Here is a 14,661-nt window from a genome sequence, read left to right as displayed (position 1 = left end):
AGATCCAAAAATTATGAAGAAAGTTTGCAGATCAAATATATAAATGCATTACGGAGCAAGTTCTTGAAGAGTAGATCGGCAGTGTGCTTCCAAAAGTTTCATAAGTTAGATCAATGAAGTTATTAAAACATATGGCATAGAGGAAAAACAATTATGAAGAGACAACAATACGAAAAAGCACAATATTAGAACAGTTGAGGAGCATAATGACATAGCGTGAGATATATTTGAAGGTACGAGTTGAGGTCGAACTTAGAACACCGTAAAATATAAATTTGAAAGTTAGAGTGGTCAAAATCATTAGAGATGTTAGAACATGTAATTCCAATGGGAGAATGAAAAAAGAGGAATATAATGAGGAAAGAAAAAGTTGAAGCAGAAAAGTAATAAATAAAATAAAGGGAAGAGTAGGGAAATAAATGAGGAGGTGAAGTAGTGGTGGAAGAGATTTTATTATCTATTGGTTATTTTGTATATTAAATAATATTAGTTTCTTCTATTAGTGATTTGTTTGTTTCTGCACGAACAGGCATGTTTGATAGCCAAAACTCCGACTGCAAAATAAAAACAAACAAAAATATTTGAAAAGAAAATTTGAACCATAACCGAACAGAGTGAAGGACAATACCCAACTATGCTGTTTAGCCAACTGAGCCATGATGAAAACACATGCTGAACATTTAAAAATCATTTCTGTTTCTACCATATTCGTCCTGGCTGGGGTCCAAATGAAGCATGCCTCAAGATGCATCGAGAGTGGTGAAGTCAGTCTCGAGTATCTCAAAAGAGAGTTATGCCCATCTCTATTATGCACCCATATTGACTTATGCAACTGAGACCTGGACAGTGCCAAGTACGGAGAATTGAATTCAATCCAGCAAAATTAAATACCTAAGAAGTATGATAGGAATGACAGATTGAGAAACGTTGTGAGAAAGTAAGTCAAAATGGAAACCTAAATGCGAGAATTGATAGGAATAAGCTAAGATGGGAAGGGGATCGATTTAATAAAGAGGAGTGCAAGAAGAAGAAACCTGGGCTGGGACAAAATGCTAGTGGCTTTACATTGCACCGACACAGATAGGTCTTATGGCGATGATGGGATAGGGAAGGCCTTGGAGTTGGAATGAAGCAGCCTTGGCCTTAATTAAAGTACAGCTCCAGCATTTGCCTGGTGTGAAAATGGAAAACACTGGAAAACCACCTTCAGGGCCGCCGACGGTGGGATTCGAACCCACTATCTCCCGGGTGCAAGCTCACAGCCGCACCCCTAACCTCACTGCCAACTCACCCAGTAAGGGACAAAATGATGGAAGAGGAGAGAGGAGGGTGGAGAAGTGCCATAAATGCTCCAACCCATTAAGACCTGGAGGAGGTTGATGATGAATGTGCTACTGTATGTATTACTGGACTGCTGCTGCTCTGATGTAACTTCTGTGCTGTATTCTAGACCTAGTTCCATTTTACTGTGCATCTCTTTCTCTAGTTTGATAACTTACGATTTATGAACAGGATAGATGAAACATTACTCACCAAAAACACTGTCATCACTGGATTCAGTTTTGTCACTGGCTGGATGTTTCCGACGAGCTTCCTTTCGCTCTTGAATAATCTGGTGGATAAAGCATTAGATATCAGTCCTAAGTGATTTATATTTCTGAACAAATAATGACAGATAATCATAATCTGTACAGCACAAGGAGATTGATTTGAACAAAAACAGTACTGTATGTTTTTTCTCACATTATTTGATTGATTCTGAGTCATAACAGTAAAACTTTTGCTAAAATCTGATGGAAGCATATCTTTCAGAAATCTATTTTTACAAAATTCAAAATTTGCCTGTTATTTGCTCCTCCACATTAAAAAAAAACCATTCTGTTCAATCAGTCACTAGTGATCTGCATTTAGGGCAGTTTGCCCAGGTGGCAGATTCCCAATCTGTTGTTTTCCTAGCCTTTTCTTAAATGATTGCAAAGAAATTGGAAATTTATTGAACATCTCCCTTGGTAATTTATTCCAATCCCTAACTCCTCTTTCTACAAATGAATATTTGCCCCAATTTGTCCTCTTGAATTCCAAATTTATCTTCATATTGTAATCTTTCCTGTTTATGTCTGAAGATCATTGCATGAAGAAGAGGATTGAATGGAATTTTTATTTTTACAAGTAGGAAGGATCACAATATGAAGATAAAGTTGGAATTCAAGAGGACAAACTTGGGTAAAAATTTGTTTGTAGGGAGAGGAATTAATGATTGGAATAATTTACAGAGGAAAATGTTCAATAAATTTCCAACTTCTTTGAAATCATTTAAGAAAAGATTGAGTGAAGGACTGATAGGAAGGCTGTCACCTGAGCGACAGCCCTAAGTGTAGATCAGTAGTGACTGAGTGATTGAAACTTTGTTTTTCTGTCTGTCTGTATATCTGTGTGTCTATATGTGTCTGTATTCTTATAATGAGAAAACCACAGGAAATATTTCAGCCATAACTTATATTTAGAATGTAACAAATCAAGGATATTTTTCAGATATCTACAATTGCTGACAATCCTTTCAATGCGGAAATGCTGCATAGTAGTAACCATTAATGTGCGGGATGCATGGCCAGTACATTATTTTGCTGAAAGAAATGTTATTCATGTTTGTAATCCATCAGATGTGTAGAGAACTAGCCAACATTTCACACATGTACCTCTGAGTTAACCACTATTTGAAGGAAAAAAGGGCCTGTGATTTGCATGACACACTGTGCACCAAATTGCTGATTTTCTCAAATGGAGATGTTATTTCTGCAGCAGGGTAGAAGTTTCCAGAAACCAAGCAGTATGTGATTTGGGTCTGACAAATGTAATCATACTTCTCCATAATAAACAACAACAGCAGCAGCTCAAAATATCTGTTTATAATCATTGGCAGCAACCACTGATAGCAGATCACACACTTATCTTATAAGCTCATTTTAAATGCTGCTGAACACTTACTGCAGGCTCAGGTAAATACATGCCAGAACTACATACTGAAAGTCATGTACAAAAAGCCACTGATGTTTCCAATGCATGAACTGTTCAAGCAAAGCATGGTACTTAACATATGGCAGCTATTTTTGCAGTCAGTGACCCTATACAAGCATAAGCATTTAAAGCTCTTCTGCAAAGAATACAAGTCAAAAATTTGCGCTAGGCTGCAAGACAGAACTGGAATAAGTATTCCACGCCAGAACACTTTACTTGGTCAAATAAATCTAAGTTGTCTAGAGCCACGGATCACCTGTAGATGTGATCAGTGGCAATCAGAATACCCTGAAGAAAAGGCTATTCACATGGCTCATTAACAATATTATTACAAGGGAGATCAACTTATAAATTTCCATTTTAATATGTAAATCAACTAACACACTAAGAAACCAACCTTTTCCTTAACCCATGTCTCTCATTTCCAGCTTCCTACACCCAATGCAGAAAAACCGTTCATAAAATTAGTACAATATTACCAAAATGATAATGGAATAAATGATATTCACTAGATGCCATGATGTACATAATCTAGCTATTGTATTTGTGAAGCCCAAACACAAGTTTACCTTATGTGGGATTAACACTGTATCTTTTACTAGCTCTGTATGTATATGTATGATATTGATTGTTAATAAAAATGTTTAAAAGGTGAATGTAAATGTGAATGTGTGCATACTACAGCTTCATATACAGTACAGTTGTTTCATTATACAATGGTGCACTTGTCTGTTAACACTAGCTTGCTGTATCAAATTTTTTGTTTATTTTGAGGGACTCCAATCAACACTCATGCAAATTTTCTCAATATATGTAGGTATCTATTTTTTTGGCAGTATACAAGAAGCTCATTTGCCACTCTTTTTTATCAACTTCTGGATAGAAACTGTTTGGGGGAACCTTCCTTTTTCTTTTGATGGAGCCTGTTACCAGTAGCATGATTTGTTCTGGCTACCAAAATAGTTCATCACTATCAACATACCTGTTTAGATATTGCTGGCTGCAGCGACAATGTTAGGATGTAGACTTAACCAGGTGACTTGTGATAGTCGTTAGAACTAGAAATATTCCTTTAGTGTGTCAAAACAGCTAACAGCTAAGCACATGTTTGTTCAAGTAACATAAGATATACATTTTTCAATAATCTGCCTTCTGACCGAATGATTGAACTGCTCTCTAACTTAGAATTGAAAGATGACTTTGTTAAAAGAGCACCATTTATTTAGGTTTAGTTCAAGGAAATAAGTTAAGGACCATTTACCTTATTTGTAAACCCATGAAGAATGCGTAGATCCTTCTTGTACTTCCTTCCGAGTGGTGAGATATTGAAAATGAAGTCAGAATGTAGCCACGGCTTCAGGATTCTCTGCAGTGTCAGTTCACTCATTCTGGTGAAATAAATTAAATGTTTCTCACATTAAATTTTTACATAGCATGTTAGAAGTATCAACCTAATTATACCGTATACATTAACATCACATGCATTAATGCTAATCCACATCATTTTATGTGAAATGAAATGGCGTATGGCTTTTAGTGCGGGGAGTGTCTGAGGACATGTCCGGCTCACCAGGTGCAGGTCTCAACTTATAAATCTCATTCTTTGTCCCGTATTGACATCAACTCAACTAAGGTTAGGTTGAATGGAGAATGCTATCTTCCAATACTTGTTTGTTTTTAATGCTAGTCTATGTAATTATGAGACATAATCCAACTTAAAATCCAATTACATTATTAAAAATAGCACATGTTGCATTCCTAATGTGGAACATCTTCAGCTAAAAGGGATACAAAAATTGGCATAAACGAAATAAAAACACTGATGATGATGATGATGATGATGATGATGATGATGATAAGATAAAATGTTCCTTCATGTTGAGTTAAAACCTCAACAAGTCAATGTTCAAGTTTGGGATGAAAAATCTGATGTAAGGGATCTTCTTTCTTCAAAAGCTGGAGAAATATGTAGGCTCTTGAGGATAGACTTGAAATGTAAAATTTAAAATACGATGATCGGGGGGGAACTCCTAAAGAATAACCAAAGTTGAAGTTGAGTTTTTATTATAAAGTTTTAAGATGTTGAAAGGAGCCTGTGACAAAAGAAATAAAAATTGCTTTAAGGAAATAAAGGAAGAACCTTGTAATTATACAGTGGTGAAGTGTCGCAGGAACAATGACAACATACCGGGACTGGCTGGGAGGTAAGCATTTTCATCGTTCCTTTGACATTTCACCACTGTATAATTACAAGGTTTTCCTTTATTTTCTTTTTTAAAAATAATTTTAATTTCTTTTGTTGCAGACTCCCTTCAACACCTTAAAACTTTATAACGAAAACTTAAGCCCAACTTCGGTTATTCTTTAGGAGTTCCCCCCACCCTCAGAACATCGTATTTTAAATTTTACATTTTAATTCTATCTTCAAGAAATTAAAAGTACATACTTCTCCATCTTTTGAAGAAAGAAGATGCCTTACATCAGAATTTTTATTTCAGGCTTGAACATTGACTTATTGAGGTTTTAACTCAACATGAAGGAACATTTTATCTTACCATCATCATCACCATCATCATTCATAAGTGTTTTTATTTTGTTTATGCCAATTTTTGTATCCTTTTTAGCTGAAGATGTTCCACATTAGGAATGAAACATGTACTATTTTGAATAATGTAATTGGATTTTAAACTGGATTATGTTTCATAACTATATAGACTAGCAGAAAATACAAACAAGTATTGAAAGGTGGGATTCTCCATTCAACCTAACCTTAGGTGCAAGTCTTTTCATTTGAATCCCGTGGGTGACCTTCACATTGTGATGATGATGATGACGAAGACGACGCATACACTGTGGTTAAAATTCCTGACACTAGCTGGAATCAAACCCAGGACCCCAGTGACTGAAGGCCAGCACGCTAACCATTTAGCCGTGGAGCCAAACATCATTTTATGTAATATGTGCAGACTACAATTATATAATGATACTGCTGATGATGATGATGGCTCATGGTGTGGTTACTGTAGTCACGTCCTAGTTCGTGAACCATGGGCAACGGCAGAGTGGCCTAGTAAGTGGTCCTGAGAGTTGGGATACCAGTTGCTATGGAATGAGAGTGGGCATCTCGGACATATTTTGAGTCATGGCCCTCCTTGTGCTCAGGCGGCTAGGACTATACAATTCACCGGTGGTCCATAACCTGTTAGAGGAGAGATCCTCACTTGGACTATGTGCAAGTAGGGTAGCATCCTGCTTCATGAATTTACCCAGCTCAGAACATTTTAAGCAAGCCTCAGACCTATGGGAGTAACGGAGTCCCACTCCCATTTGACAGGCGAGGGACTCCTTGGAAACAACTTGGCGAACGAAATGGAATTCGATGGGGAGCTATCAATATTAATGAAGCTTATGGAAGAAAGAAGGTAGAACTTGCTGAGTCAGCAAAGAGGATGCATCTGGATGTGCTAGGAGTAAGTGATATTCGGGTAAGGGGAGATAAGGAGGAAGAGATAGGGGATTATAAAGTGTACTTGACGGGTGTTAGAAAGGGAAGGGCAGAGTCTGGGGTAGGGCTCTTTATCAGGAATACCATTGCACACAACATAGTTTCTGTTAGGCACGTAAGTGAGCGAATGATGTGGATAGATTTGTCAGTGGGAGGAATTAGGACAAGAATTGTGTCCGTGTATTCACCATGTGAGGGTGCAGATGAGGATGAAGTTGACAAATTTTATGAAGCATTGAGTGACATCGTGGTCAGGTTCAACAGCAAGGATAGATTAGTGCTAATAGGCAATTTCAATGCGAGAGTTGGGAATAGAACTGAAGGATACGAAAGGGTGATTGGTAAATGTGGGGAAGATCTGGAAGCTCTGGAAGCTAATGGGAATGGGAAGCGTTTGCTGGACTTCTGTGCTAGTATGGGTTTAGCAGTTACAAATACATTCTTCAAGCGTAAGGCTATTCACCGCTACACATGGTAGGCTAGGGGTACCAGATCCATAATAGACTATATCTTATCTGACTTCGAATTCAGGAAATCTGTTAGGAATGTATGAGTTTTCTGGGGGATTTTTTGATGATACAGACTACTATCTGGTCTGTAGTGAACTAAGTATCTCTAAGCCTAAGGTAGAGAAAGTGAAATCTGTCTGCAAACGAATAAGGGTAGAAAATCTCCAGGACGAGGAAATTAGACAGAAGTACATGGATATGATTAGTGAGAAGTTTTGAACAGTGGACAGTAAGCAGGCTCAGGATATAGAAAGAGAATGGGTGGCATACAGGGATGCTGTAGTAGAAACAGCAAGGGAATGCCTAGGAACAACTGTGTGTAAAGATGGGAAAAAGCAAACATCTTGGTGGAATGATCAAGTGAGAGCAGCTTGTAAACGTAAAAAGAAGGCTTATCAAAAATGGCTCCAAACAAGGGCCGAGGCAGACAGGGATTTGTACGTAGATGAAAGAAACAGAGCGAAACAAATAGTTGTTGAATCCAAAAAGAAGTCATGGGAAGATTTTGGTAATAACCTGGAAAGGCTAGGTCAAGCAGCAGGGAAACCTTTCTGGACAGTAATAAAGAATCTTAGGAAAAGAGGGAAATAGGAAATGAACAGTGTTTTGATTAATTCAGGTGAACTCATAATAGATCCCAGGGAATCACTGGAGAGGTGGAAGGAATATTTTGAACATCTTCTCGATGTAAAAGGAAATCATCCTGGTGGTGTTGTTAACAGCCAAACTCATGGGGAGGAGGAAAATGATGTTGGTCAAATTACGCTTGAGGAAGTGGAAAGGATGATAAATAAACTCCATTGTCATAAAGCAGCAGGAATAGATGAAATTAGACCTGAAATGGTGAAGTATAGTGGGAATGCAGGGATGAAATGGCTTCATAGAGTAGTAAAATTAGCATGGAATGTTGGTAAGGTACCTTCAGATTGGACAAAAGCAGTAATTGCACCTACCTATAAGCAAGGATTGCAACAACTATCAAGGTATATCATTGATTAGTATACCAGGCAAAGTATTCACTGGCATCTTGGAAGGGAGGATGTGATCAGTGGTTGAGAGGAAGTTGGATGAAAACCAGTGTGGTTTCAGACCACACAAAGGCTGTCAGGATCAGATTTTCAGTATGTGCCAGGTAATTGAAAAATGCTACGAGAGGAATAGGCAGTTGTGTTTATGTTTTGTAGATCTAGAGAAAGCATATGACAGGGTACCGAGGGAAAAGATGTTTGCTATACTGGGGGACTATGGAATTAAAGGTAGATTATTAAAATCAATCAAAGGCATTTATGTTGACAATTGGGCTTCAGTGAGAAATGACGGTAGAATGAGTTCTTGGTTCAGGGTACTTACAGGGGTTAGACAAATCTGTAATCTTTCGCCTTTGCTGTTCGTAGTTTACATAGATCATCTGCTGAATGGTAGGAGAGGGAGTATTCATTCTGGTGAAAGAGAATGGCAGGGAGGGATTCAGTTAGGTGAAAATGTAATAAGCAGTCTGGCCTATGCTGATGACTTGGTCTTAATGGCAGATTGTGCCGAAATCCTGCAGTCTAATATCTTGGAACTTGAAAATAGGTGCAGAAAATTAACCTCTCAAAGACTAAATTGATGTCAGTAGGTAAGAAATTCAACAGAATTGAATGTCAGATTGGTGATACAAAGCTAGAACAAGTCGATAATTTCAAGTATTTAGGTTGTGTGATCTCCCAGGGTGGTAATATAGTAAGTGAGATTGAATCAAGGTGTCATAAAGCTAATGCAGTGAGCTCGCAGTTGCGATCAACAGTATTCTGTAAGAAGGAAGTCAGCTCCCGGACAAAACTATCTTTACATTGGTCTGTTTTCAGACCAACTTTGCTTTACGGGAGCGAAAGCTGGGTGGATTCAGGATATCTTATTTATAAGTTAGAAGTAACAGACATTAAAGTAGCGAGAATGATTGCTGGTATAAACAGGTGGGAACAATGGCAGGAGGCTACTTGGAATGAGGAGATAAAGGCTAATTTAGGAATGAACTCGATGGATGAAGCTGTACGCATAAACCAGCTTCGGTGGTGGGGTCATGTGAGGCGAATGAAGGAGGATAGGTTACTTAGGAGAATAATGGACTCTGTTATGGAGGGTAAGAGAAGTAGAGGTAGACCAAGACAACGATGGTTAGACTCAGTTTCTAACGATTTAAAGATGAGAGGTATGGAACTAAATGAGGCCACAACACTAGTTGCAAATCGAGGATTGTGGCTATGTTTAGTAAATTCTCAGAGGTTTGCAGACTGAACGCTGAAAGGCATAACAGTCTATAATGATAATGTGTGTATGTATGTATGTATGTATGTATGTATGTATGTATGTATGTATGTATGCTGATGATGATGGTGATTGTGATATTCTATCTCAACAATAAAATAAGCTACACTCGAGTACTCATGTAATAATAATAATAATAATAATAATAATAATAATAATAATAGTAATCATCATCATCATCATCATAATCATCATCTTCATCATCGTCAGGAAAAAAATGCAGGATTGACAGATGCACATAAGAAACAACTTGCAAAGCCCTGAATAATATTGGTGGAAGAGAGAGAAAGGAGAAGTCAAAGACTTAAGGACCTTTGGCAGGAATGTAAAGAAAAAGGCATAAGTCCAAGGGATAGAAGGACAGGTGGCTTGTATAATGTGGCTGTACTGATGAGTGAAGAATAATAATACAAGGTAGAACCAAAAAATCAGGGAGTTGGCATACACTTTCTCACCATGAATACTGATGCACAACCACTTTCAACGTAATCCCTCTGGAAACACCTTTGCCAGTTAGTGAAATTTCCAAAAGCACCTATGTAAGCCATCTTTTGTGAACTCCTATAATGCTATCCGGCTGGGTTCCGTGGTTCAAATCCTGGTCATTCCATGTGAGATTTGTGCTGGACGAAGCGGAGGTGGGACAGGATTTTCTCCGGGTACTCCGGTTTTCCCTGTCATATTTCATTCCAGAAACACTCTCCAGTATAATTTAATTTCACCTGTCATTCATTCATCATTGCCCCAGAGGAGTGTGACAGGCCTCGGAAGCCGGCACAATTCCTATCCTTGCCGGTAGCTGGGGGCTTCATTCATTCCATTCCTGACCCAGTCGATTGACTGGAAACAGGCTGTGGATATTTTTTTTAATAATGCCATCATTGCCTTAACCTCATTTACTGATGCAATAAGACATCTTTTTCCTTTTTCTTTTTTTTTTCGATCTTGGAAAAACACAACGTTGAAACACAGAAGTAATAGATACGTACTTACCAGATATTGTAACAGGAGTTGAATCATGGCTGAAGAATGATATAATGAATGCAGAAATGTTCACACGCAACTGGAATGTGTATCATAGAGATAGGATAGGAATGGTAGGAGAGGGAGTATTCATTCTGGTGAAAGAGAATTTGTAAGCTACGAAAAAGTCTAAGATGAGAAGCATGAAATTCTACATGTAAGGCTCATTTGTAAAGATAATAGGCAACTTGATATCTTTGGAGTGTACAGACTTGGAAAGGGTAGCAATGATACTGGTTTAAAATTATTTGATAAGATAATCAAGTATGTGGGAAACGATATGGAAAGGAATGTGATTGAAGCAGGTGATCTCAATTTACCAAATGTCAATTGGGAAGGTAATGCAAATGACAGGAAGTATTACCAACAAATGGCAAATAAGTTAATATGGAGAGGACAGCTGATTCAGAAAGTGATGGAATCAACTAGAGGGAAAAATATTCTGGACATAGTGCTGGTAAAACCAGATGAGATCTATAGAGGAACAGAAGTAATAGGTTGTATTAGTGATCACGAAGTTGTTTTTGTCATAGTTAAAAATAAATGTGATAGAAAGGGATGTCTTAAAAGCAGTACCATATGGCTGATAAAACAGGCATGTGGGAGTCTTTAAAACATAACTATGGTAGGTGGAAAACGAAAAATAAAAATGTAAACAGACTCTGGGATGGGTTTAAAGCAATTGTTGAGGAATGTAAAAACAGGTTTGTACCTTAAAGGTGGTAAGGAATGGTAAAAGACCCACCTTATTATAACAGTGAAATAAAAGAACTAAGAAGGACATGCAGGTTGGAAAGAAATAGAGTTAGAAATAGATGTGGAAGTAAGGAGAAATTGAAGGAACTTATTAGGAAATTGAATCTAGCAAAGAAGTCAGCTAAGAATAACATGATGAAAGCATAACTGGCAGTCATACAAATTTTAATGATAAATGAAAGGGTATATATAGGTACTTTAAGGCAGAAACAGTTTCCAAGCAGGACATTCCAGAAATCATTAATGAACAAGAGGAGTTTGTATGCAAGGATCTTCCAAAGGCAGATGTCTTCAGTCAAGTGTATGAAAAGATTGTTGGTTACAAGGATAATGTCTGGATAGAGGAGGTGACTAATACTAAAGAAGTATTAAAATTTTCCTATGTTAATGACATTTACAATAAAATACAAAAGTTGAAAACTACAAAAGCGGCTGGAATTGATAAGATTCCTGGGGATATACTAAAGACAATGGGTAGAGATATAGTACCCTCTCTGAAGTACATATTAATTATTGTTTGCATGAAGGAGCTATACCGAATGAATGGAGAGTTGTTATACAGTAGTAGCCCCTGTATATAAAGGAAAGGGCGATAGACATAAAGCTGAAAATTATAGGCCAGTCAGTTTGATATGCATTGCATGTAAGCTTTAGAAAAGCATTCTTTCTGATTATATTAGACATGTTTGCAAAAATAATAACTGGTTCGATAGAAGGCAGTTTGGGTTTATTATTATTATTATTATTATTATTTATTTTCCTTAAATTGTACATGTACAATTTAGGGGTGGTAGATGGAGAAAGGGCAAGCCCCACATACACGGAAGTGCCTCCATCTCCACATGTGTACATAAACTCTACTGAATATTTACATACAAACTTATGTAGACAATTTTAAATTTACATATTTACACTACAAACACTGTACCCTTAGAATAATAATTATCTTGATTTATCCTGAAAATATTAGAGTAAGAACACCCAGCCATTTATACTCTCACTCAGACCCCTGTATACACACTCATTCACAACCACTCACACTCACACCCGCGCACGCATACACATTCGCCCACATACACCTGTACTTGGACCCATCCTTCTTGCAATTATAATTTATACAAGTTATATACATCACATATAGGTTTATATTTACATATACATTTTTTTTACTTTGCGGAGGAAGTGAGGAAGAGGAAGTAGCTTTACCTCAGATGGTATAAGGTTCCACGTACGAGCAGCCCTTGAGTAAAACCCATTTAAATATGCGGTTGTTTTAAGGTTATTCTACTGAAGCTCAGCTTGTAGGACTCCAGCAAGATATAGAAGATATCTTGGATTCAGGAGGTCAAATGGACTGTATTGCCATTGACCTATCTAAGGCATTTGATAGCATAGATCATGGGAGACTACTGGCAAAATTGAGTGCAATTGGACTAGACAAAACAGTGACTGAATGGGTTGCTATATTTCTAGAAAATAGATCTCAGAGAATTAGAGTATGCGAAGCTTTATCTGACCCTGTAATAATTAATTGGGGAATTCCTCAGGACTTGGGAAAAAGGAGACGAGCTGCTCGACTAAGTGGTATGTTAACATTTTTACAATTAATTTATTGAGAACCACCTATTCAACACTCTAACCAGCACCTCACTTTGAATGTTATTAATAATATACTCTTGTTCATTAAGAAAATATTTTATTCTATAGAAGATTTTAGCAACCCACAAATCATTTTAAGCTGAAAATATTGTTCTCCTGTATATAATGAAAAAATCTGTGTAAATATTGTGATTTCCTTTTGGCTTCAATTATCAACATTATGAATTTCAATATATATTTATTTTATTTATTTCCATTGATGTGAACATAAATAAGACATTCCATTACAACTTTAAAATATGTTTGACCATTTCATTCCAAATGTAACCACAGTGTTCCTACACATCAATGTATATTATTGTAAACAATTAGTTTTTAAGAATAATTTTAATATAACATCCACTTCAGGGCTCTGACCTAGATTATAGAATTTATGGCTGATGATGACTGCAATGACAGGTGAAACATGTACCATTATATGCTTAAACCTTAATATAGTGATTGTATCATAGATATAATGACTTCAAGGTATTTAATAGGTAGTTCTCAATAAATTAATTGTAAAAAAAGGTGGTTCTCAATAAATTAATAAATTAATTGTAAAAATTTTAATATATTGAATTTCAATACAGTCAAAATGAAAATAGTCACTTGTAATAAGTGGTATGTTTCAAGCTGTCAGTGGAGAGATGGCGTGGAATGACATTAGTAGACAGATAAGTTTGAGTGGTGTCTTTAAAGGTAGGAAAGATCTCATTATGAAGATGAAGTTGGAATTCGAGAGGACAATTAGGGGCAAATATTCGTTTATAGGAAGGAGAGTTAGGGATTGAAATAACTTACCAAGGGAGATGTTCAATAAATTTCCAACTTCTTTGCAATCATTTAAGGAAAGGCTAGGAAAACAACAGACAGGGAATCTGCCATCTGGGCAGCTGCCCTCAATGCAGATCAGTAGTGATTGATTGAAGTTCAACTATGAGACCATTATGGACAGATGTGCATGTGTGTGGTCATGTTAAAGGTACCACTGGCCACCTTGTCACACCCCAGGGTGATTATAATAAATTAACTCCAGCATGTGATATAGAATATCAAGATACAATTCTTTGTTTGCTGCTTTGCCCTGTTTTACTTATTTCATCTGCCTGTGCTGAAACCACAGCTCTCATTACCAGCAATGGCTTTTCAACTCTCTTTCAGAACACCAATACCACTTGGATGCCTTTCATTTTCCCATTGTATAGTAATGATACATTGCAGTTAGTAATGCAAAAGTCTCCAAAGTTGTTTTTTTCCCTAAACACTTAACAAAATTTTAAGTTGCACACTTCTCTTGAAATTCGACATTTCTTACTTCGCAGCACAAAGACTACTAACAATGGAAGAACATATTTACTTATGCCTCTGGTTCATTGTTCATAAGTGAAACCATTCTGACTATGGAATGGAGGAACCGTAGGATAACCAAGAAAATGGCCACGTGGCTTGGGTCACGTAGCTATCAGCTTGCTTTCAGGAGACAGTGAGTTCAAACCACAATGTTGCCAGCCCTGAAGATAGTTTTCCGTGATTTGCCATTTTCACACCAGGCAAATGCTGGGGCTATACCTTAATTAAGGCCATGTCTGCTTCCTTCCAACGTCTAGCCCTTCCTTATCCTATTGTTGCCGTAAGACCTATCTGTAACAATTGAAATTGAAATAATTGATAAGGAGATTCCACCTATTCAATACCAAAGAATAAGAAATGTAGTGAATTACATTCTCATTTAATAATAACTCGAAATAGTACCGGTTTCGACCCTAGTCCAGGTCATCATCAGCCGATTAAGAAATGGAAAACAATGCATAGGATCAGTAGAAGAGGCAATATGAGAAGGAAATGAACAGGGGTAGACACTGTAAAACTTAGAAGAAGTAAAATACAAGTCAATGAAAAGAAAAA

The 14,661-nt window shown here is 37.0% G+C and overlaps 1 protein-coding gene across 3 annotated transcripts in view; it reads right to left on the bottom strand.

Moving 5' to 3' along the window:
- Positions 1-14,661, bottom strand: part of LOC136872060 (cytochrome P450 4C1) — a 213,139-nt gene that overhangs the window by 30,309 nt on the left and 168,169 nt on the right. For all 3 annotated transcript variants that reach the window (XR_011018054.1, XM_067145917.2, XM_068227321.1), the window contains 2 exons: positions 4,277-4,403; positions 1,534-1,612 (listed from right to left, as the gene is read on the bottom strand). Coding sequence is in view for 2 of the 3 variants with exons in the window: in XM_067145917.2 (XP_067002018.2) it covers positions 1,534-1,612; positions 4,277-4,403 (206 nt within the window). In the remaining variant the exon portion in view is untranslated. The remainder of the gene's footprint in view (positions 1-1,533; positions 1,613-4,276; positions 4,404-14,661) is intronic.

Source organism: Anabrus simplex, chromosome 4 (genome assembly GCF_040414725.1).
Source record: "Anabrus simplex isolate iqAnaSimp1 chromosome 4, ASM4041472v1, whole genome shotgun sequence".
Lineage (NCBI taxonomy): Eukaryota > Metazoa > Arthropoda > Insecta > Orthoptera > Tettigoniidae > Anabrus > Anabrus simplex.
Note: the sequence above shows the minus strand (reverse complement) of the source record. Positions and strands in the feature narration are given on the sequence as shown.